This window comes from Ambystoma mexicanum, chromosome 14, assembly GCF_040938575.1.
Source record: "Ambystoma mexicanum isolate Mex_15411 chromosome 14, UKY_AmexF1_1, whole genome shotgun sequence".
NCBI lineage: Eukaryota > Metazoa > Chordata > Amphibia > Caudata > Ambystomatidae > Ambystoma > Ambystoma mexicanum.
Window position 1 is genome coordinate 324028059 of NC_090940.1, and position 23907 is coordinate 324051965.

Sequence of the window (23907 nt, forward strand, 5' to 3'; positions counted from 1 at the left end):
CCTGCTCCATCTCCCACTTCCCCTTCAGCGCCATTTTGAACTTCCTCTCTGCTCACTTTGCCAACCGTGGAATTAGAAAAAGGCACCCTGCCAGAGCTCCTGCTTCTACTTACTGGTGTCCATCTCTGAAGCTTTTTCAAGGGGAAATGGTGCCCATGGCCAAGAGCCCCCCAGAATTTTGTAAGGGGTGCTAATAGTGTTAATGTCTGGGTGTACGCCTTACAAGGCCTATTACCACTGGCCTATTTTCTCTGACTAGCCTGCCATTCACGGGCTGGTAAACCCTATCAACTGGCCATTAAAACTATAAAAATCACATTTGCTTCAAATAGTCATAATACTACTCATATTGTTGGATACAAGTCTCCCTTGCGCATAGCGTCCATGACACTTTTATTTAAAACAATGGCATATATTGTCTCCACCAAAACTGCTCTAACCTTTCCAATTACATTTATCAAATTTTAAGATAACATTTTTTAGCAAAATGTATCTTTAACTGACTTGAATGGTTTGCAGCAACAGAAAGAAAATGGCGTCTGAAAACCAGTCTGCATCTGACTAAGCAATACTGTGTGTTCTGTGGAGGTGCGTATCGCAGGTAATAGATTCTAAGTTTAGGTGGAAATGACCTCACCCGTAATGAAGCAGGCACATTTTGTCTATTTGAAGTAAAATGCAGGGGTGAGAGTATCTAACACTTCGATAGCCTGTCATAAGTTGGTGAACTTTTACTACAGTCACTGGTGGTGGCGAATCGCCCTGTAGTTTTCAGGGGAAAAACGAAAAAGAGTAAAACTCCCTATTTCCCAAAAATACTGAATATCAATGTTTCCCCGGGAACTGTAGAAGGGTGTTACTGGTAAGAGGTGAAGGGGACTAGAAAGGGGGACCAACAAGTGTGGCATGGGGGAAGTCTCTCATGAAGGCTAAGAGGGGTGAAAAAAAAGGGAAAAAGACAACCCAAATTTGATAATACAGGGTCAGGAAAAAAGGTCAAATTCTTCCTCATTGACCTATTGGGGGTGAATAGTTGGGTATACACCCATTTTTAGGCATACAACAGTCAAATGCGTTTTAATAAAATCGTGCTCTTGACATCTCTCCCTTAGAATAATGTATCCCACGAGCTTCAAGGAATAAAAATAGGAACAGTGGAAAAACGAATTATTGTGGGGTGATAGAAATGGAGATTTAGGAGGCAAAAAATAAGTACAGTCAACAATATTATGAAGAAACCATTGGCCCTGTTTTTAAAAAGAATTCACATCTCTAGGTTATGATATTGTCCATTGCAAACATTTAGTTGTGATCCTAGGGACCCCCAACACAACTCAGCCCCCTCTGAAATCCGTACTCTGAACGCTACCCGAGGACTCTTCTCTCCCACTGTCTACCTGGTGTCTGCCGCTCCATGCCCTCTGTGTCTTCCATGCCTCCGTGTGTTCATCCACTCTCACACAGGACAATTTGCCAGAGATGCCAGTCCACACCATAGTCTCACATTGCCATTCCCAAAGGGCACCACTACTGACATTTTGCCCAAGGGGCACTCGTACCAAGACATTGCCATAACCACACCTGCTGGATGGTCCATTCACCGGGCCCATCACTAAACTCTGTGTACTATTATTCTCAACCTCAATGCCCAAACACACTGCATGCATACCAACTAAGACACTCGCACACAGCAACTGAAAATCCCTCCCAACAGACATCAAACACAGAGCGCTAAACCTTTACATTCAACATTTATACCAAATCACTGGTCAATGTGTCGTACCAAAGCAGGCGCACGAGCATCCTGTCTGGACACAAATGCCTCTCTGATCTCGAAACAGAACACCTAAAAACTGATCAGAACTGATCAGTACACAGACCTCGGGGTACTTTCACTCTGTCGCATCAACACAACAACAAAGCTATCTTGCATTTTTCCTTATTTTTTGCAATTATTACAGGCTCTAAATACAAGGGCATCAAGCTGCTGGTTACAGACAATAATATCCATGATGGTACATGAGAAAGGATCAGACAGTCGGCCCCTCCGAGGAGAAGAGTCTTAAGGTGTTTCCTGAAGGTCCAGTAAAATTGTTCGGATTGCAATGTCAGAGGGAAGGAGTTCCAATTCTTGGTGGTGATGACCGGGAAACTACCACCCCCCAATCTCTTTCTCCTGAATCTTGGGATTCTACAACTGAGCCTTTTTGGTGGACCCATGTGCCTCAGCCAAACAGCACAGCCCGCCACATAAATATAGTTGAACATTAATCTCTGATACAGTAAACGTATGTCATGTTATAAAGGACAAATCAATAAGTCTACATTCCTTTCTGGAACTGTATGTACATTAGTAATGTGTACCTTGAAACACGAAGATAGGATATCACGTCTGAGAGATGGGTACAGACCCAAAGCCATCTCCATCTGTATGTGCACATCTCATGGGCACGTGCAGAGCTGATAGCTCACCGTGTTAGGTGGCTGTGGCTAAGAAGTGGACTCACATTATCTACTTCAGAGCGAAGTGTTTGAGAGCGAACATTAATACCTTCCCAAACCAGATAGTGACAGATATATCAATATATAACAGAGCGCGACAGGCACCCAACAGACACGCGCCCACACAGGGAGATATATGGATACAAAGAGTCATGCGAAAATATAAGAAATAGGGGTAATACAAACAAGCCAAACATCGCGATTCCAAAAGTTTATGATATATAAACCCAAGACTAAAAAGTCACCGAATAAGCAATGGCAAAGCAAATAGCTTTGGTGTTTGCAGATGTTCAGTGGCAAGGAAACGGCCAAAGTTGCATATCTAGTTTCTCAAAGTGTATTATAGTATACAAAGACACTCCCGAAAACACACCAAACGAGCATTAGCAAAGCCAATAGCAGACCTGCCTAGTCTCTGGGTTTAGTCCAGAGACTCTGGGTTTTTATGCTCTTCTCCGGGGGAAGAGCGTGGAGTCTCCGGGTTTTCCGGCCATCCCAGAAACTCTGCCCATGCCTCCATGTGATTGGCCATATAAGAAGACTTTTTGTGGCCTTACATTCTATTAGTGGCCCATTACATGCTAGTGTGGGCGAAGACACTGTAAAGTGGGCAAATCCCACCCATGTCTTGCGTCAGTCACCACGCAGCGTAATGTTTTGCCGCTTTTTTACATGTGGTTGGGGGACACGAACATGTAGGCGGGACATCTGATGACATAGATCTCCGGGTTTTTCATTTTGGAATGTGGGCAGGTCTTTGCACTTTGTAGTTGTTCATTGCCAAATAAAAGGTCATTGCGTTGTATCTCCTTCCGTAAATAGTGATATTAAAATTCAAAATACAACTACTATGACCAAAGACTCAGTACAAACAACAAGCATGAGCAATGCCAATCGTGTTGGCATTTCTACTTCTTCATAGACAAACACACGGGAATAGATTTATATCCCCCTACTTAAAGAGTAAATTTATAAACAAACATACAACTGAAATCTTATCTAATAAGCATTTCCCAAGCCAATGGTTTTGGTATTTGTAGTTGTTTTTAATTGACGAAGAAATAGTTATAGCGTCGTATCTCCTTTCGGAAAGTGTAATATTGCAATCAAAATATAACCACTAGGACAAGTTACTCAATACAGCCAACAAACATTGGCAAAGCCAGAAGCTGTGCCTTTTGTACTTCTTCATCGACAAACAAATGGTCCTTGCTTCATATTTCGTTTCCTGAAGTGAAATATGATATATGAACATAAGACTGGAGGCTCATTCAACAAGCATTTGCAGAGCCAACAGTTTTTGTGGCTTTAGTTCTTTGACAACGTATAGCTCCATACCTCCATTCGTAATGAACATAGGACAGAAATCTTATTCAACAAATATTGTAAACCCAATAGATGTGCCATAATTGGCAAATGAATGGTTGTAACTTTGTGTCCCATTTCTAAAGTGGCATAAGCGATGTGAACATATGAATATACAACTGAAAACGCACCAAACAGGCATTTGCCAAGCCACTAGTTTTGGTGATTGTAGTTTTCCATTGACAAAGAAATTGTCCTAGTTTCTTAACTTTGTAGTATGTTCCTATCTCATTTCGTAAAATGTATTATGATATATGAACACACAAGTGAAATCTCATCTAACAAGCACTGGCAAAGCCAATACCTCTGGCCTTTGCTTGTTCATTGAAAAATAAATTACATCAGCTTAGTAACTCATTGTGTAAAGCATAGTATGATATACAAACATACAACTGAAAGCTCATCCAATAGGCATTGGCAACACCAATTATTTTGGCATGTGTAGTTGTTCATTATCAAAGAACTGGTTATAGTGTGTACTAAGTTTCTTAAAATGTAATATGATATATGAACAAATGACTAAAAACCTATCAAAAGAGCATTGGCAAAGCCACTATGTTGGACTTTGTAGTTGTTTAGTAACAAACATATGGTTCTATCTTTGTATCGCCATTCGTAAATTGTATGATTATGATTCAAAATAAAACTACTATAACTAATGATGCAATACAAACAACAAGTACTTGCAAAGCCAATAGTTTGGGTATTTGCACTTCTTCATCGGCAAACAAATGGTTATTACTTTGCATCCCATTTTATAAAGGGTAAGCATAAGATTGAAATCTAATCCAACAAGCATTATCAAAGCCAATAGTGCTGGAGTGTGTAGTTCTTTACTGACAAAGGGTCATACGTTTGTATCTTCTTATGTTAAGAGTAATATGATGTGTAGGAACAAACAACTGTAAACTCATCTAACAATAATTGCTAAATCCAATACTTGTGTCATTTGTAATTGTGCATTGACAAACAAATAAAATGTTCACAACACTCATATATATATGGCAGTTATCATAAAATGAGTATTCTGAAGTAGTGTGGCGTCAGTTAAGGTTTCTTTTGTGATGTGGAATTTTCCAAATTTGTAGACTTTACTTTTTGGGCTAGTAATGTTAATTATAGATAATCAGACAGATAGATTTGGAAAATAAACAATTGGTGCGCCCAAGTTATCTAAGTAAGTTTCCCTTCAGATCTCTTAGAAAGGATTTGATTATTAATTTGAATTTATTCAAAACGAACGAAATCTTGGGTAAAAAAGAACGAGTGTTGCATAGTAAAAGAACGTGTTGCTTGTGTAAAGACACAAGTAAGATCGAAACATTGGTGCATTTGTTAAAAGATTGTGCTCTTCCGGAGAATTTGTGACGAGTATGTTTTTTGCAATGTGAGCATGATGTGTTTTCCTTATCTAAGTCTGATTTTTGGATACGTATTTTAGGGGGTAAAAAAAATTCACTATCAACAGCTTCTATTACATTTATGAAGTTGGTTTTACCTTGTATTTAACTTTTTACAGTTTTTTTAATGATTGATTTTGTTAGTATTTTTTACATCTTCTGTGAAAAGTTTGTATTTAACTGTATCGTACAATAAAAATAAAATAATTTTCCAAGAGGTAGATGGATACAGATATCGGAGAGAAAGTGAGAGAAAGAATGAGACAGACAGGGAGTGGGATAGGGAGAGAAAGGGTTAAAGAAAGAGAGAGTGAGAGATGGCCAGGAAGACAGGTGAAGAGATAGAAATTTGTAAATCCGAAGCTCTAGCTGTGATACTGCAGAAGTCAGGTCAGAATCTTTGCAATACCATTCAGTGACCATTAGGGGAATGAACATTGAACTAAATTGCTGTACAGTGCTCTTTGGTCTGATGCTTGAGTGCAATGATTTAAACCGTGAGGTATGAACCCAGGCCACGTCACATGACACAGTACCTCTTCATGAACCCCAAGCCTGGCCAAAAGAGCATTTTGGGAGCATAAGAATGCCCAGAATTTTAAATGTGAAACATGTCTGTGATAGTGATTCAGTAGGAAACCCTTTTGAGTGAGTGATGGAAGTTGAACTCTTCTATTTTTATTGGTCACAATACTCACCCTAACAAAAAAAAAACAGTAAACTGCAAGACCTATATACCAATTTGGACAGATTCCGAGTCTGAAGCACAGCTGCTCGAGCGCTCGTCTTGAGAAGAGCCATGGGAATTTACTGGGCTAGGTCCTCGGCCTCACAGTCATCCAACAAGTACCGGGCCATTTCCTACCCTGGCTGTAACACTTACTTCTCCAGATTGCATAGTTATGCAACATGTCACCATCCCTGCAAACCCGTCCATACAGGGACTTATCCAATTCTACTTTGACATATTCCTTTGGGAGATTCCAGAACCACCTCACTGGCCTTATTCCTTCCTGGGAAGAAAGAGAGGGAGAGCTCAAACAAGGGAGAGGAAGCTGAAGTACATGTGTAAGGTGGCATAGCTATAATGATTTCAAGGGCTAGCAAGGAGGCTATAGAGTCGATGTCCCGTGAGCAAGGGAGCAGAGTGGAGTGGGGGTGCTGCAAATTGAGTTTTTACTAAACAGGTTTTCCTCAACATTATTGTTTTCAAATCATTTTTAGACATTATTTGATGAAGAAGACATCCTGCTAGATATACAGAGCAAAGCATACATAAGGGGAAAATACCCATGTCGCATTCAGCAGAAAATATGCCTTCTCTCTGAAAATGTGCACCCCACGCAGACTATGTGCTGTCGTTCACTGAGTGATTTCGCCATAGAATCAGTGCACTAGCAAATACTGAGCATGTTATGTGTCATATTTGAAGTGCTTAAATAATACTGATATGGTGTCGAAGCACTTAGAAGTTGATTTGCAATTCTGCATGATTGTGACCTAAATAGCATTACGTAATTAAGCAGTCCATTGAATAACAGTGACACTGTGCTGACAGAGATGTTGAGATTGTCAGGAAAGGTGAATGAAGAGGGGTTCATGTTGCACACGCCATATTTGTGATTTGGGGGAGTGGCGAAAATGGGCGCGATGCTGCAATTTCATATAAATCCAGTGTAATTAAATGTAAATTAAATATGTTACTTTAAGTGTTTATTTTGTGTTCAAATTCATACATATTAGATTTGCACGCACCTAGAAAGACAAATGCCAAAACCACCACAGGAAATATAAAACACGATCTAGGTATGGTGTTTTATGAAGTGCCTGGAAACTGAGTGATGGGGAGTTTTGTAATGTGCATGCAAATTAGGGGGACTGGTCACAGAAGGCCCACTGTAAACGAGAGACAATATTTATTAAACATGCATGCACACTGAGTTACATACAAAGGGAACTTGTAAATGTATACTTAGTGAGCTTTTATGAATTCATTAAAACTTTGCAGCCAGCAGTTCTTACAGTGAATTTCAAGTGGCTGGGGAAAGCTAGTTCTGCAAGAGTTTCAGCTGCCAGAGGAAGGGTAAATGAGTAACTACGACCTTTGCAGATGGTCGGCTCAGCTAACAAACTAGCCAGGGTCTTTATGGCCTAGCACTATCGCAAAAAGCAGATGTAATCTTTTTTAAGTGCATGGGAGCCTGCAGAAGGGTTTCGGTCATTTGTTTTCACCAGCGATAAACATGGGGTGAAGTAACACTGCAGGCCAGAGTGACTGACACCCAGAGGTTTTAATTGTATTCTCAGGATGTGCTATGTGTGCTGAAATGGTAGTCATTTAAATTCAAGTGTTCAGGAACACCAGTAAAGTTGGGGTAGATGAGATAGTTATCGCCAGTTCAAAGGGAACCTGTTTATTCTGCTTTTCTCATGTCATTTAAAGTATCCATGCAAACCATGTGGACATGTTTGGGGTTAAGAGGTTTCAGGCCAGTTGTGATCTGTAATGAATTACGTTTGTTTATGAATGTGTAACCACGTGCTGCTGTCATGACCTACCACAGACGAATAGCAAAGAGGGCCGGGCTATGAATACAACCTGAAGATGGTAGTTAAGATATACGTGGCCATTAAGGAGGGAAGAATTGGAGAAAGATGGAATTTCTTTGTATAGACTTTGACGAATCACATGTCGGGGGTGGATTGTAATAAAATATATGAGAGTGTTTTTACTGTTGCAAAAATGTATATAATATGTCAGTGTATGGGGTTAGGTGAGACTTGGGTTAGCTTGACTTGACAGGGCCATCTAGCTCCTCCCTGGATGATTGTATAATAAACTTGCTTTACGTGCAAACGTGCACTCAATCTTTAAGTGGTGGGTCTGCTTGGTTAAGGTGATTCGGGGTGCATCCACACAGAGAGGACAAGACAAATTAACAAGAGCAATATGGATAATTACTGCATGCTGGGTTGGGGTGGCATCTTGCCTAAATTCAGTTTATTGTAACAGAATGTGTGAAAGTTGTAAAGATGCATAGCTCAGTCACCGCTTAAGTAATGCTGTGCCTTAAAAGGGATGCATGCGAGGTCAGCTAATATTGCACCTAAATCTTACCAGTGGTATAAGCTCTGGACATTACATGGGTGGGAAAATAATTCAATACTGTGCATCAATGTATTGCACATTGCTTGCAATTCTCACTATAACAAAGATCTCTTAGCATTACCTAGAAAGGATATAAACATAGTGCAGCAAAACCTAACATAACATGACATAGTATAGCAAAACAAAACACGGGAGAATAAAGTGTGAGGTTGCATAACAAAACATACCACAGCAAAACAACATAGCAAAACAACATGTGACATAGCATGGCATGACATAATCAATCTTTTATCACACGCTTAATACCAGAGACCAGTCTCTAAGCGTGGAACGGGTATTTGAACCCTTTTTGCTCTGCATTGTCGTCCGCCAAAAAGAAAAGGGTTGCCCCTGAGCCATCCTTGCAGCCCCCTATATGAGGACGAGGCAGCATAACAAACATAGCATAGCAAACATCACCTGACAGCATGGCATAACACAGCACAAAATGGCACAACAAAACATAGTGTAGCCAAATAACAAAGCACATTATCATGTGATATAGCACAGGATAACTTAGCATAAGAAATTACAGCATAGAGTACAACAGCAGAAAATACTCTACCGGTGCAGTGTAACAAAGTCTATCCATTTAGTGTAATCCCATTGCTTGTAATATGGTAGCAAGAAAGCATAAGGTCGCGTATGTTCTGGGAGACACACTCCTCTAGGGGGCAGCAATCTTCCCTTACTCTTCTAGCAGTGGAAACTTGTTCCCTTTTCACCCCTAGCATGGCCAATCACAAACAGGCCCAAAATGTCTGCTTCAGGGAAGCCAAATGGAAGGAAGATATTTTGGTGTGAACATAACTGGTTCTGTTTTATTTAGAAAAGTTGTTCCTCCTCAGCACTGAACATTGATCTGACCAATATACAATAGTGTTCTGTGATTAAACCTGAAAGAATAGGACATACAGAGGAAAGGAAAGTACATTATGTTCCCAAAAATAGGTCTGTTTGCTCTTACATGAGGGATAATGGAGATTATAGCAGCGGCAATGTATTGACTTATGCCATTTGCGCCCCAGATTTCAATCTATCCCAAGGGGAGACGTGATGATCAGAAGCTATGACTAGTTAGGGTAGAAAGGTTTTATATTATATTGTATTGTTAGGTATAGGATGGTACAGTATGGTATTGGGCAGTATGGAATAGTAGGACATGGTACGGCGTGATACAGCACAGAAAAGTGGAGCATGGTATGATATAGTATGGTAAGGTACAGGATGGTACGTTATGGTTTCGTGCAGCATTTTACGTTGTGGGACAGCATGGAAAAGTAGGGCCCGGTATGGTATAGTATGGTAAGGTAAGGCACAGAATGGTAAGGGCATTGAAAAGTAGGGCACTGTATGGTATAGTATGGAAAGTTAAGGTAAGGCACAGAATGGTACGGCATTGAAAAGTAGGGCACGGTATTGTATAGTATGGTAAGGTACAGGATGGTACATTGTGGTGTCGTGCAGTATGGCATGGTGTGGTATAGCATAGAAAAGTAGATTACGGTATGGTATAGTACTGTGAGGTACAGCATGGTGTGGCATGGAAAAGTAGAGCATGGCATGGTATAGTATGGTACAGCATGGTACAGTATGGTGGAGCACAGTTCATAATGGTACGGTATAGTACAGCATTACATAGTACAGTGTACAGTAAGGTACGGAATGGCACGGTACATTGCTAAAATACCCGGGTTTTGTATTGTAGGCCACATGACGTCCAAAAGGCTGTGTCACGTGTTTTGAGTAAAACATGGGGGCTCATTACAAGGTTGGAGGTAGCCATGGTGCTATTAGCACCATGGCTACCCCTTTACCGCATTCCGGGTCCGGGTTCTCGGAATAGGGACTTACCGGGTCATTACAACCTTGGAGGACCCGGTAAATCCCCATTCTGAGAACCATTCCCCATTCCCATTCGAGCCTCCATAGGGCTCAATGGGGATGGAGCTAATAACGGGCCTGCTAATAGCGGGCCCGTTATTAGCTCCCTGGTACCGGGACCTGCTAAGGGACCTCGTAATGCGGCGGTAAGGGGTTAACGGCAACGGCACCCTTACCATTGCCTTTAACCCCTTACCGCCGACCTCGTAATGAGTCCCATGGTGCTCCTATATCCCTTCTAATCGGTTCCACAAGCGTGCAGAGTGGCAGGGCTTACAATAAACAGAACAGAGGCAGCCATAACCTGAGATCTGCCGAGAACCCCCGACAATTAAACGTCCCCCTTTTATGCCAACTACAAGCATTTGTAAGATTTGCCCTCATGAGGTAGGTCCTGCATCAAATGTACACTACCGCAGAATGACAACATTTGATAGCAAATGAAGATCCCAAAAAATTGCTGGGTCCCCAGCTTCACTCTGCCTTACCGCCACCTGTTGGCAGCATGCATTCTTCCTTACAAATCCCTCCCACTTGGTACCAGCTCAAATATTGCCTTTACCAGCTCTAGGCTTATCTTAGCCATACAACACCAAGAGTTGCCCAACCACCTTGTTACCCCACGTGCTGTGTCAGGCTTGGGTACATACTATAATTGTGTTTATAATAAGATAGCCTTTCCCATGCGACTGACCATTCTATCCCTGTGAGTTAGCACTGCTGTCAAGCCGCAGGCCCTCTGATACCAAATGTCTTATTTATTCACCCTTAAACTTTGTAGCCCACCTCTCTTTACAACTCCCAATCACTTCTGCGGGTGCCCCCAAACCTGCAGAAAGAGCAACCTTCACAAATCCCCAGGAGATGGCTTCAAATGGTAACTACATAAAATGGCGGGTGAAAAAAGAGAATGCACAAAATGTCGAATGTATAAAATCTCGAATTTTAAAATGCAAAATAAAAAAATAGTTGCTTTGTAAATTAACCACCCAGGGGCTGGATGAAGGAGGGAAACTGATGGAGCAACAAGGGGAAGTGTTGTTGGGTAGCTCTCAGGTGAGGATAAGTGAGCTACAGTGCCTTTACTGTGCATGTAAGAAGTTGACCTAAAAATAGCACATAGTCTAGAGGTAAGGAACGTAGGGATGAGTCGAACAATCATGTTTTATAAGATCAAATTACATGACACTATATTCTTTTATTTTTTAAACATTTGATACATTTTTGTATTTGATTGTACGTATAATGTAGGGAATTGCAATTCTAGAATGTTCCATACATGTTTCATTTAACATTTATGTATTCTACCTTGAACGTCATTGATCTTAAAGGAAATTTGTATGCATAGGTGGAGATAGCAGGAACACCAAAAATACGTTGTTTGAGTAACATGAAAACATATACCAGGACTAACTTCTTGCCATCAATGGACAACAATTATGAGATCTCTCGACAGGCCAGACCCTCTGCAAGACTGGCATGTCTCAGAGACCAGACCCTCTACAAGGCTGGCATGTCTCAGAGACCAGACCCTCTGCAAGGCTGGCATGTCTCAGAGACCAGACCCTCTACAAGGCTGTCAAGTCTCAGTCCAGGTTGTCTGACACATGCCTGACTTTCCCCCACTCTGCTGGCCTTTTAGATGATGTGGCCTTGTGGGAAATACAAAGCCTGACAAGTGACTGATGGGTCCATACTTACTAGCATGATATGTGACAGAATTTGCCAAAGTCAATAGTGTTCTATCAGAAAAGATCCCGATAACAAGAGAGACCAGTCCACTTTTGCCATCTAACCAGGACCTTGTCATCTCTTTAGCACAACCTTTGCTCACGATGTAACTCTCAAAGGGCCGCAAACACACAAAAACATCTGGTGTTTTGAACTTACCTATTGTTGACACCACCGTTCCAACGAAGTAAAACGCCCCGGTGAAATCCCACCGCGGTCGGATGTCATCCACTCTTATGCCTGCCACATTGGCCTGCTCGTAGTCCCGCAGGAAGTTGCGTAGCTCTGTCCGGTTCAGGTTGTACTTCCGAGTGAAATTCTCCAGCCGAAGTTCCCACCGTTCCTTGGCCTCGCGCTCCTTGGGCTGCTCGATGGCAGAAAAGATGGCTGCCCCGCACAGCATGTAGAGAATGATAAGCAAAGCCAGCAGCAAGAAGCGCCCGTTGTCCTCGTTCAGGTGGCCCAAACTACTGCAGCAGCCACCCCGACACGCCATGCTCCGCCACCTGTGGGGTGGCGAACGAGATGGGACTCCCACTAAGCCTGGGCCCACCTCAAGCTCTCCTCAAAGAGTAGCGATGCCAGATGGCGCTTCAATCGTAACAATAACGTTAACACTTGAAAACCATCATTCCACCTGTTCATGCTCGAATTTATGCACCTTCCCAAGCATTGTCATTCGGTAGCTTGACTATTTGGGTTGTCCCCTTTGACCCCATTGTTATACTGATGAACCAGACAATGCGCCCTATAAAGTACTCATGTTATTCTAGCTTAGGGTCACGTGTAATGTTCAAGCTTTCCAAAATAAAAACATCACATTATTAAGGGGGCCACTGTTTTGGCAAAGACAGCTCCTCAATGCCCCATTGAATTTTGGCACAAGATTCGCTAACCCTCTTTTACTGCATTTTCCAGGCCGTGTTTTATTTCCCTTTAAAGCCCTTCAGGGCCACAAAGGTTCAGTGAAGCCACCTCCGTCCTTCCGGTGAGGGGATGTGAGGCTGGCCGTTCGCTGCTTCCGCCAGGCACGTGCTGCGTCGGTGGGACAGTCCTCCAGGAACCCCTTCGCCCTCGGTGGCCAGGGGTGGTTCCTCCTCGGAGCTGGGGCCTTGCCGCTCTGCCGGCTCGCTGGGCTTTTTCCTAATCATCGCTCCCCGGCGGTCCGTGCAGCAAACCTCACAAAGGGTGTGCTTCGGTAAGTAGGCATCCATTGGACACTGGTGAAAAAAGGCCTGGAGAGAAGGGAGAGTAGCATTGCGAAATAGTGAGGTGTCTGAGATATGCAGCGACTTGGCAGGCAGGGCGAGGGATATGCCAGTCCTGTAGTATGAGAATACGGATGCCCTCCAGTTTAAAAAAACTGACCTAGTTCAGCGAAGCAACCCAAACTTTTTTCAGCGTCAGAACCTAGACTTCACCCGGTCTACAGAAAACAGTCCTGGCTCAGTTTAAGGCTCCAGTTTTCTATCAGTTTAATAGCCTAGACTTAATCAGTTTCAGAACCCACATGTCATTCACATTTAGAACCCCAAGTTCTCCATCCAGATCTATGTTAGCTTAAGAACCCAGACTTAACTCCATTTCAGAGGTCACACTTTTTCCAGTTTCAGAACACATACATCGCCCAGTCGAAGAGCCCCGATTTCATTCAGTTCTAGAGCCCAGACCAGACCTCTTCTGGTTTAAGCTAGCACGTTCCTTCTTGTTTTTGAAACCAGTCTTCTCCCAGTTTAAGGAACCTGAATTAATTCAGTTTCAGACCCAGACTTTCTCCAGTTTCAGAAAACAGACTTAGTTCAATGTCATACCCAGACGTCTTCCAGTTGAGAAAACCAGCCTTAATTTAGTTTTAGAGCCAGATAGCTTCCAAATGTTTTAACCCAGGCTTTGCCCGCATTTTAGAAACTACATTGTCTTAAGTTTTGGGACGCAAGTGTCTTCCTGTTTTGGAGCCTGCACCTCTCCAAGTTCAAAACACAACTTGTATACAGTTGGACAACCCCCAACTAATTCAGTTTCACAACCCAGACTCCTTCAGGTATCAGAAGCCAACGTCTTGCATTTTAAGAACCCAGAATAAAAGTCAATGTTTCAGAACCCTGAATGCATTTAGTTTTCGGACCAAACCTTCATCCAGACGAAGGACCAATACGTTTTGCAGTGTGAGAACCCAGTTAATTTAGTTTCAGGACACAGACCTCAACCAGTTTGCAAACAAAGGAGGGATTCAGTTTCAGAAAACCGACTTCTTCCAGTAACCGATCGCAGACATCACCCTGTATAAGCACCAAGGCTTAACTGTTTCAGAACCCAGCCTTGTTCCAGATTAGAGACCCATGTGTATTTTAGTTTTAGAGCCTAGACTTAATTTGTTTGAGAACCCATTCTTTATGCAGTCTACGAACCCAGAGGCATTGCGATGTCACAACCTAAGGATCATGCAATCCAGAGCCCAGCACAAAAGCCACAGCCACCGCTAAGGCCGAAACGATCTGCAGACACTAGAACCTTCAGTAACTGTCAACTCCAGAGCATCTCCAGGGACAAGGGATGATAGAAAGCTCCCTGTTGGACACGAGTACCTGTTGTCACTAGATCCTAGTACTTCCTTCCATCCCATACCCCATTGTGTCTTTTCTGCTGGATATGGTGCAAGAGCTGAGTGCCACCGCTAGTGTTTTGAGCACAATCCCTTCCTAAAACCTAGTCCTTCCTACTGAACTGGAGATCAGAGTTCCCTTTCAGCTTCAGAGGTCAGAACCTTCTTCTGTTCCTGAGTTTCCTTCTTTCCTTCTTGCTCAGGCCACAATCTCAAGCTTTCACTGTTCCCGGATCCAAGATCTTCATCCCATCCTCCCTGGCTCATCAAAGTCTAGACCATTCTCCAGCTGCTGTCACATATGTTCAGCTGGAAAAACACAACTAAGATATCCAGTCAGTTCCCTCCAATGTGTCCAGTGCTGGCGGATACACTCAGTCCAGTGGAAAACGCTGGTAAAAGGATCATCACAGAGTTTCGGAGTCTGAGAATCCCATGATCCCTGCTATACCAGAGTGCAAAACTCCATTCGGTCTTAGAACACAAAGCTCCAGATTCAGAACTCACAGATGGAGCGGGTCCAGAATGTTAACCACTGCCTTGAACCAAAGTAGTAGAATTGGAGTTGCCTTCATCTGCAGGAGTACGCCTTGAGATTCAGGGCTTTGTGCAGCTAGAGGACCCTGGGCAGGCATTTCACAGCTGCATTCATCCACAGGACTCAGAGTGGTAGCTACACTGCTACTCCCTTCTGTAGGACCGAGGGCGGGAGCTATAGAGCATCATTCAATGATAGGACTGTGAGCAGGAGCTACAGAGCTTCAATTAATCCTGGACTCCAGGGCAGGAGCTGCAGAGCTCCCCTGATCTATAGGCCCTAGGGGTACAAGGGCTTGGGGGTACAGCGCTTGATTCAATTACAGGGCCCGGGGCAGTAGCTTCATAGCTTTGTTCGGCTGTAGGATCCAGCGGAAGAACCTCACAATGTAATTCATTTACAATATCCAGAGCAGGAACTTTGTTGGGTTTTAAGACCCAAGGTAGGAGATTCAGAGCCTCAATTAATTATGGGACTCAGTGGAGGAACTTTGGAGCGTTCTTGAGCTATACCATACTGAGCTAGATGCTGAGAGCTTCCCTCAGTTGCAGAACCAAACCTATGTGTTTCAGAGCTTCCTTGAGTTTCATTACCCAGCGAAGGAGCTTCGTAGCTGCATTCAGTTGCAGGGCCTAGAGTAGGCACTTCAGAGCTTCCTTGGTTGTCAGGACAGAACACGGGAACTTCAGAGCTTCCTTGAGTTGCAGGACAGGGCACAGGTGCTTCAAACCTTCCTTGAGTTTCAGGACAGAACACAGGAGCTTCAGAGCTTAAGTCAGTTGCAGGACAGAGCACAAGTGCTTCGGAGCTTCCTTGAGTTTCAGGAAAGAACACAGGAGCTTAATTTGGTTGCAGGACAGATCACAGGTGCTTCAGAGCTTCCTTGGGTTGCAGAACCCTTTCGCATGAGCTTCAGTACTTTATTCAGTTGCAGGACAGAGCTCAGGAGCTTCAGAGCTTAATGCAGTTGCAGGACAGAGCTCAGGAGCTTCAGAGCTTAATTCAGTTGCAGGACAGAGCGCAGGTGCTTCTGAGCTTAATTCAGTTGCAGGACAGAGCTCAGGAGCTTCAGAGCTTAATTCAGTTGCAGGAGAGAGGGCAGGTGCTTCAGAGCGTCCTTGAGTTGCAGAACCCTTTGCAGGAGCTTCAGAGTGTTGTTCGGCTGCAGGACAGAACACAGTTGCTTCAAACCTTCCTTGGGTTTCAGGACAGAACACTGGAGCTTAATTTGGTTGCAGGACAGATCACAGGTGCTTCAGAGCTCCCTTGGGTTGCAGAACCCTTTTGCATGAGCTTCAGCACTTTATTCAGTTGCAGGACAGAGCTCAGGAGCTTCAGAGCTTAATTCAGTTGCAGGACAGAGCTCAGGAGCTTCAGAGCTTCCTTGAGTTGCAGAACCCTTTGCAGGACCTTCAGAGTGTTGTTCGGCTGTAGGACAGCGCACAGGTGTTTCAAACCTTACTTGAGTTTCAGGGCACGACACTGGAGCTTAATTTGGTTTCAGGACAGAGCACATGTGCTTCAGAGCGTCCTTGAGTTGCAGGACAGAGCTCAGGAGCTTCAGAGCTTAATTCAGTTGCAGGACAGAGCGCAGGTGCTTCAGAGCTTCCTCATATTACAGGAACACGAGTTTGAGACACAATTCTCTATCTGAGTCATCAGAGCTCAGGCCCCCATTCAGACCCACAGTCCATTGCCAGATCGGAACTCAGAGCTTCATTTAAGTCCAGTATTCCGAGCTTCAGGGCCACCCACTGCCCTCAGTCCTCTTGGCAATTACGGCCATGCACCCGCATTAGTTCTATGGGCCGGTCCAGAAGTTTGCCAGATGCGCAACGCGGGAATATAACAGTTCTCGCTGTTACACAAGAGGTGGGGGAAGAAAATCAGCACGGCATCAAATCCCCCGGGTGCCTTCCACCCGAGGTGGTCATTGGGTCCTGTGTGTGGCGCTGCAGACCCCAGGGGAGCCGTGCTCTGGCGGGAATGCTCGGGTCCTCGGTGCCTGATGCTGCCAAGCGCCTGTTGCACGGGGACAGCCTTGTGTTCCAGGTCTGACGGCCGCTCGGGTCTCCCCTCCTTGGCGTCACTTTCCCGGGCGCCTTCTGCCGGTGCGGTGGTGGTGCAGTGTGGAGGTTCTCCGAGTCCCTGGAATGGGGGGGGGCGGGGTGTGCTCCTGCAGAGTCTCTGTGCTCGCTGCTCCCTCTTGCTCCTGCACACCTCCCTGGCCCCACCCTCGCCCGCCGATCCCCCTCCCCCTCGCTTCCCCGAGCCTCGGCCCTTCTGTGCCGCGCTGTAGATGTGCCCGATGCACGGCACTGCCACAGCACTCTCGCCTCCCCGGAGGATATTGCTTTGATTATATTCCTATACTGCTGCTAACGCCAGTCAGCCTCTACGGGTTATGCCGGCTCTTCGTTACCTCTCGGAGACCAACTACAGCGACCACCCTGACTCCTCACGCCACCTGTTCCCCCCCTCCTCAGCTGCACTAAGTTCAGCTTGGCTCCAGCTGCAGTCGCTCTCCAATTCCGGGTGGAGCCCTTCTGTGATGCCAGCTGCAAGCAACCTCTGATCCAAGCTGCAGCCAGCCTGCCAGTGCCACCCCGGCTGCAGCCACTCCGATTCCAGCTGCAGTCCAAGATTCGTGCCAGCACCTCTCGGATTCCGTGCCTGCCCTCCTGGTGCCAGCTGCAGCCGCTCTCTAATTCCGGGTGGAACCCTTCTCTGATGACAACTGCAAACCAAGTCAACCTCTGGCCCTAGCCCCTCTCGGACCCCACCTGCAGTTACCCAGAATCCAGCTGCAGCCCCTGAGATTCCAGCTACCTCCTCTTCGAGTCCAGCTGTGCCCCTCTCCGATTCCAGCTGCAGCCCCTGAGATTCGAGCTAGCTCCTCTTCGAGTCCAGCTGTACCCCTCTCCTATTCCAGCTGCAGCCCCTGAGATTCGAGCTAGCCCCCTTCGAGTCCAGCTGTGCCCTCTCCGATTCCAGCTGCAGCCCCTGAGATTCGAGCTAGCTCCTCTTCGAGTCCAGCTGGCCCCTCTCCGATTCCAGCTGCAGCCCCTGAGATTCGAGCTGGCTCCCCTTCGAGTCCAGCTGTGCCCGTCTCCGATTCCAGGTGCAGCCCTGAGATTCGAGCTAGTCCGAGAGGATTCCAGGTCCTCTGATTCCAACTACGGCGGGTCCCTGATTCCAGATGTGCCCCTCTCTGATTCTAGCTGAAATCACCCTCTGCTTTCAGCTGCATTCGCTGACTGAGCCCAGCTGTGTTCGGTGTTTGCTGCCAGCTCCACTCTGTTACCAGCTGCGTAGCCCATCCTGATTCCAGCTGCGCATCCTCGATCTGTCCTGGAGTGAAATGCGCCCCTCTCTGCGCCCAGTTGCAGCCGCTCCCTGTTGCAGCCAAAGCGCCACCTTGATGTTAGCTGCACCCCTCCTTCAGTTCAGCTGTAGTGACTGCATTCCAGCTGTATTCCATCGAATTCCAAGTATAGCTTCTCTCTGACTCCAGTTGCAGCGCCTCTCTGATTGCAGCTGACACTCCTCTGTGATTACAGCTGCCTCTGATTCCAGCTGACACTCCTCTGTGATTACAGGTGTTGTCACAATCTGATTGCAGCTGTAGGCGATCTGTGTTGCAACATGCAGTTCCCCTTAAAGTTAGCACCAACCTCTCCTGTAACAGGGCCGATCCTAGGATTTGCAGGGTCCTGGGAGGCAAAAGACTTGTCCCTAATTTGCATAAATAGTGATATCAGTACTAGTTGCTGCTCTTTTTCCCACTTAGCAAGACCCGCCCACCTGGTGCCTTTCTGGTGCCGCTCTTTTTTCCTACTAAGGAGCCCTCCAGCCTTTTTTCCTTTGCAGATGGGGAGCAGGTGCAAGTGGATCTTGGTCGCCTGGCCCAAGCCCCGCCCACCTGGTGCCTTCCTGGTTGCCACTCTTTTTCCCCACTTAGGCCCTGCCCACTTGGTGCCTTCCTGGTTGCCTCTTTTTTTCCCACTCTTTTTTCCCACTTAGCAAGCCCCGCCCACCTGGTGCCTTGCTGGTTGCCGCTCTTTTCCCCCACTTAGCAAGCCCCACCCACCTGGTTCCTTCCTGGTCGCTGCTCTTTTTCCCCACTTAGCAAGCTCGCCCACCTGGTGCCTTTCTGGTTGCCTCTCTTTTTCCCTACATAAGGAGCCCTGCAGCCTCTTTTCCTTTGCAGATGGGGAGCAGGTGCAAGTGGATCTTGGTCACCTGGCCTAAGCACCATCCACCTGGTGCCTTCTTGGTTGCCGCTCTTTTCCCCCACTTAGCAAGCCCCACCCATCTGGTTCCTTCCTGGTTGCTGCTCTTTTTCTGCACTTAGCAAGCCCCGCCCACCTGGTGCCTTCCTGGTTGCCACTCTTTTTCCCCACTTAGCAAGCCCCGCCCACCTGGTGCCTTCCTGGTTGCCACTCTTTTTCCCCACTTAGCAAGCCCCGCCCACCTGGTGCTTTCCTGTTTGCCGCTCTTTTTCCCTACTTAAGGAGCCCTCAAGCTCTTTTCCTTTGCAGATGGGGAGCAGGTGCAAGTGGATCTTTGTCACCTGGCCTAAGCCCCACCCACCTTCTTAGCCCTGCCTCTTCCTTCCTGCTCTTAACTCTTAGATCAAGGGCGCCTCTCGCCTGGGCGTCTGAAGCGAAGGGTAGTCAAAGAAAAGGGAAATTCCTGTTTGGACCTGTTGGGCAGTCGAAGAAAAGGGCAATTTCTGTTTGGGCCTGTTCGGACCAGGAGGATCGAGGGCCTAACCCCTGCTCAGACAGCAGGTAAGCATGCACCAACATGTGTTTACTCCCTCTGTCCCCACAGGCCATCCCCACTCCTCACACCCCCCGTGATGTTCCCTTGTGTCACCCCCCTTCTCGCACATTGCCTGTTTTGCTTGATTCTTCTACCTGCTCCCCCGCCCCCCTTCAACCTACTTCTGCAGGAGTCTGTCCTGATGTATTCTGGTTTCACCATCAGCGTCTTGTGGCCAATGCTGGATTTGACTTTTCCGGACTTCATTGATTCACGGTGCGTCACCCTTTCTCATGGTGGCCCTGAATCATGCTGTTCCCATCTTCATCTTGTTTCGAGGCTTGCAACATTATGTGTTACTACTGACTTCTGCAATTGTATTTGCTCTCCCCTCTTGCTTCTCCACTCTTTTTGACTGCTTACTCTCTGTTCTCCCTTCTTCTCCCTTTCTCCCTTTTCCTATCTCCTCCCCTACTCCCCTTACTTTCCTCTATGCACTTACTCTATCAGAATTGTCCCTGGACCTAGTATGATAGCAACCTCGTTTGTCTTCTCCCCATTCCCTTACTTGTCCGTCTCCCCTCCCCTCCAGCACTATCTGAAATGTCATCAGGCCTAGAACGGTAGTCACCTGTCCGTTTCCATTTCCTTCCCACTCTCCCCCGCCCTTCCTTATCTATGTTTTAGCTCTTGCACTATCTGAAATGTCATCAGGCCTAGTACGATAGTTCATTTCACATCCTTATTGTTCATGGCCTGTAAGAATGTCATTGTATTTTCCCTTGTTCCCTCCCTTGCCTTGAAGCGCTTTGAAACACATTTTGTATAGGCACTGTATAAATACACTATCATATCACATCACAGAAAGAGTCTTTAGTACACAAAGGTATTATGGGAAGTTACATTAAAAACATGTTGCCATGAGTAGGCAGCAGACAAATGAAGTGTGATGTCTATATAGCGCCACGCGAAGGACTCAGGGCGCTAGTATATGAATTGTCTAGTATAGCTAGGTCTAGCATATGAATTGTCACTGTTAATATTTACCTGTGTGGCAATATCAGGAGGGAGGATTTGTTTGAAGTAGCAGACAGAGAAAGTGGGCCAAATACCTTGAGAAACGTCTAATTTGAACACAAAAGGCATAGTCCGGTAAAACGATTTGTTCAGGAGCACTCACTTTGGTTAAGTGTTGAAGCTGGGGTTTGAAGCCAGTCTGCCATTCAGGTACTTAAACACATCTCTTCCCAGATGTGACTGGTAGAAATATAGTTTGCAAAAGGTTTTTTTGAAACTTTAGTTTGAAAACACTGTCTGACGTTGGAAGGCATCGCAAACATATGGCGATTGTGTTTTGCTAGCTGAAACTCCCTGCTGTTTTTGCAGAATGTTCCCAATTGTGTTTATTTTCATTGTGTGTATATTTGGTCATATTGTCCATTGTTAGCAGTCTGCTTTTATTTTAGAAGCTACAGAAAAGGATTATTTCATTGTCAAAAGAAATAACCTCCAAGCAGATCATAACTACGCTTATCAATTGATGCTCACTACAAAATGAGAAGGGAGCCCCATTAATGTACCCCCTGAGCCTTGATTGGAGGGGGTCAGCGGGCCAAAACTGTTTGCAGGGAGTGGACATAGCAGGGGATCCTATAAAAGAATGTTATAGAGGCAACTCAGCAGGTTAGGAGATTGTTGCTAAGGTGCATACTGGCCATTCAGAAAACAACTTAAAGCCAGACTGTTCACTGACTTGGCACTCCTCCCTATTTTCCCCTATGCCTCCATCTCCCCCTCCCCCCTCTGCAACCAGCACCTGGATGCCTGCAGGCTCAGAGCGCTTTATAAATGCAAAAATAAATAAATAAATACATGTTATAAGTTTACAGCTTCAGGTAAAGTGGCTTTTTTTCCTATTCCTTCTGCAACATGTGCTGTAAAATGTGTTGTTTTGACCTGGGCATTCAAGTGGTGGGGAAACCTTTTACCGCCATTACAAAAATCGAAAGCTGGCTCACATGAAAACTCACAGTAAGTGAACATATCTTAAATTCAAATATACACATTCAGTTCAACTGACCTCTCCCTATAGAAGAAAAAAGTAACCAACACCAGAAAAATAGCACGGGAGGTGAGATTTTCCAATAACTACGCTGGCAGAGTATTAAAGGTGCTCACCTTTTAAACACAGCCTTCTACATTGAAATATTGACAATTTTATGTGGTCTTGTGGGTAAGCGTCTACACTGGGAAAGTGACAACCGGAGTGAAATCCTGATGGTCGAATACTTGAGCAAGCTTGTCGGCCTCCAAAACACCCCAGGGGTGTTACGTCCACCCTCTGAAAAAAAGCAAGGCTGTCCACCCACATGTAACATTTACTTGTGCCCTGAAAAGCAGAGCATGGCCACAATCGGGGAAAAATAAGCACTCTTGTCTCTAGGATTGCAACCTCTCTTGTTCCATCCTGGGCAACTATTCATGACTCACTTGTCATCTCATCATCTCCCCTCCTCACACCCCTGTTTGTCTTTCAAAAATACTATGATTTATAAAGAGGAGTTGAACAGTACACAAACCATAGTAAGGTACTCACACAAATAATATATATATATATATATATATATATATATATATATATATATATATATATATATATATATATTTATAGAAATAAGTTAGCCAAAAAGTGTACATTTGTGGCAGTATCACCCCCCCATCTTGACTGGAGACTACAAATACCAGAATGCAATAGTGTTGGACAAATGCAGGCTTCATATATGACCAAAAAAACTACATTCTACCCAAAATGAACACTTTTTGGTGTGTTAAATATGACCATATGAAAATAATGTAGTTAGTTTACAACTGTTTTATATAATGTAAACTGTGCGATATCATTTAATTGGCCTGGAGGAGGTTGTAGATTTAGGCAGCTAACAGGTGCTTCCTGTGTTCTTTCGGAATGAAAATGTCCATTTGCATTTCTTAAGACTGTTTGGTCCAACACAATGGTCCCTTAAATGAGCCACGAATTATACATCTCTCATACTTTAAAAGCTCTGCTAGACAAAATAAGCAGTAATTATGAGCCTACAGCCTCTGATGGGCCACTCCGAGGGCAGTATTTGTCTCTATGGAGCCAGGAGAGGTGACACTACCCTAACTAGACAAACAGAACAGCGAGCCATGTACATGGAAGCTGCACAGCCCCTCTTTAAAACAATATTCTTGGTATAGTCGAGGCAGGCACTGGTGCCTTCGGGGCCCACCTAACAGCGAGGCCCTGGGCCAATGCACAGACTGCCCATGCCTTGGGCTGGCTCTGGCTGTAACCACTCTATGATTCCTACTGTAGTTCTTCTGATTACAGCAGCAATCCATCTTTCATCTGACATCACCTGAACGCCTCTCACTACAGCTGCAGTCTCACTCTGATTCATGATGCAGTCACTGCTCCAGGTGCAGTCAATTTCTGGGTCCCGCTTCTGCCCTCTAAGCACAGCTGCAGTGAGATTTGCAGTCCTGCTGCAGCACACACATTGCAGCTGCAATTATTCAGTGTCCAGCTGCCTGTCTCTGAATCCAGACACAGCACTTTAGAATCTAGTTGCTACTCCTCTCTGATTGCAGCTGCAACCCTTCTCTGATTGAAACTCAAACATCTACCTGCAACAGCAGGCTAATTTTGAGTCTTAGCTGCGTTTTTCTCCCCACTGATGCATTTAGTCTTTGAGTGCATCACAAGCACCCTCACTTAAGTAGCAGTCAGTCTTTCAGTCCAGCTGTAGCACCCTCACAACAACTCTGCAGTTTTTGAGTCTAAATGCAGCACTATTGCTGCAGATCCAGTCATCCTTTGAGTTCAGCTGCAGTGCCTGCATAACCTCTGAAATCATTCTTTGAGTCTGGCTGCAGCACTAACTGTACAGCTCCAGTGCATCCATTTGCAGCATCATCGCAACAGTGC

General features: G+C 45.2%; 1 protein-coding gene across 1 annotated transcript in view; it reads right to left on the reverse strand.

Moving 5' to 3' along the window:
• Positions 1-17314, reverse strand: part of KCNK13 (potassium two pore domain channel subfamily K member 13) — a 762892-nt gene extending 745578 nt beyond the window's left edge. The window contains exon 1 of the mRNA XM_069637459.1: positions 12190-17314. Coding sequence (XP_069493560.1) covers positions 12190-12526 — 337 coding nt within the window. The 5' untranslated portion in view covers positions 12527-17314. The remainder of the gene's footprint in view (positions 1-12189) is intronic.
• Positions 17315-23907: the final 6593 nt, after the last annotated feature.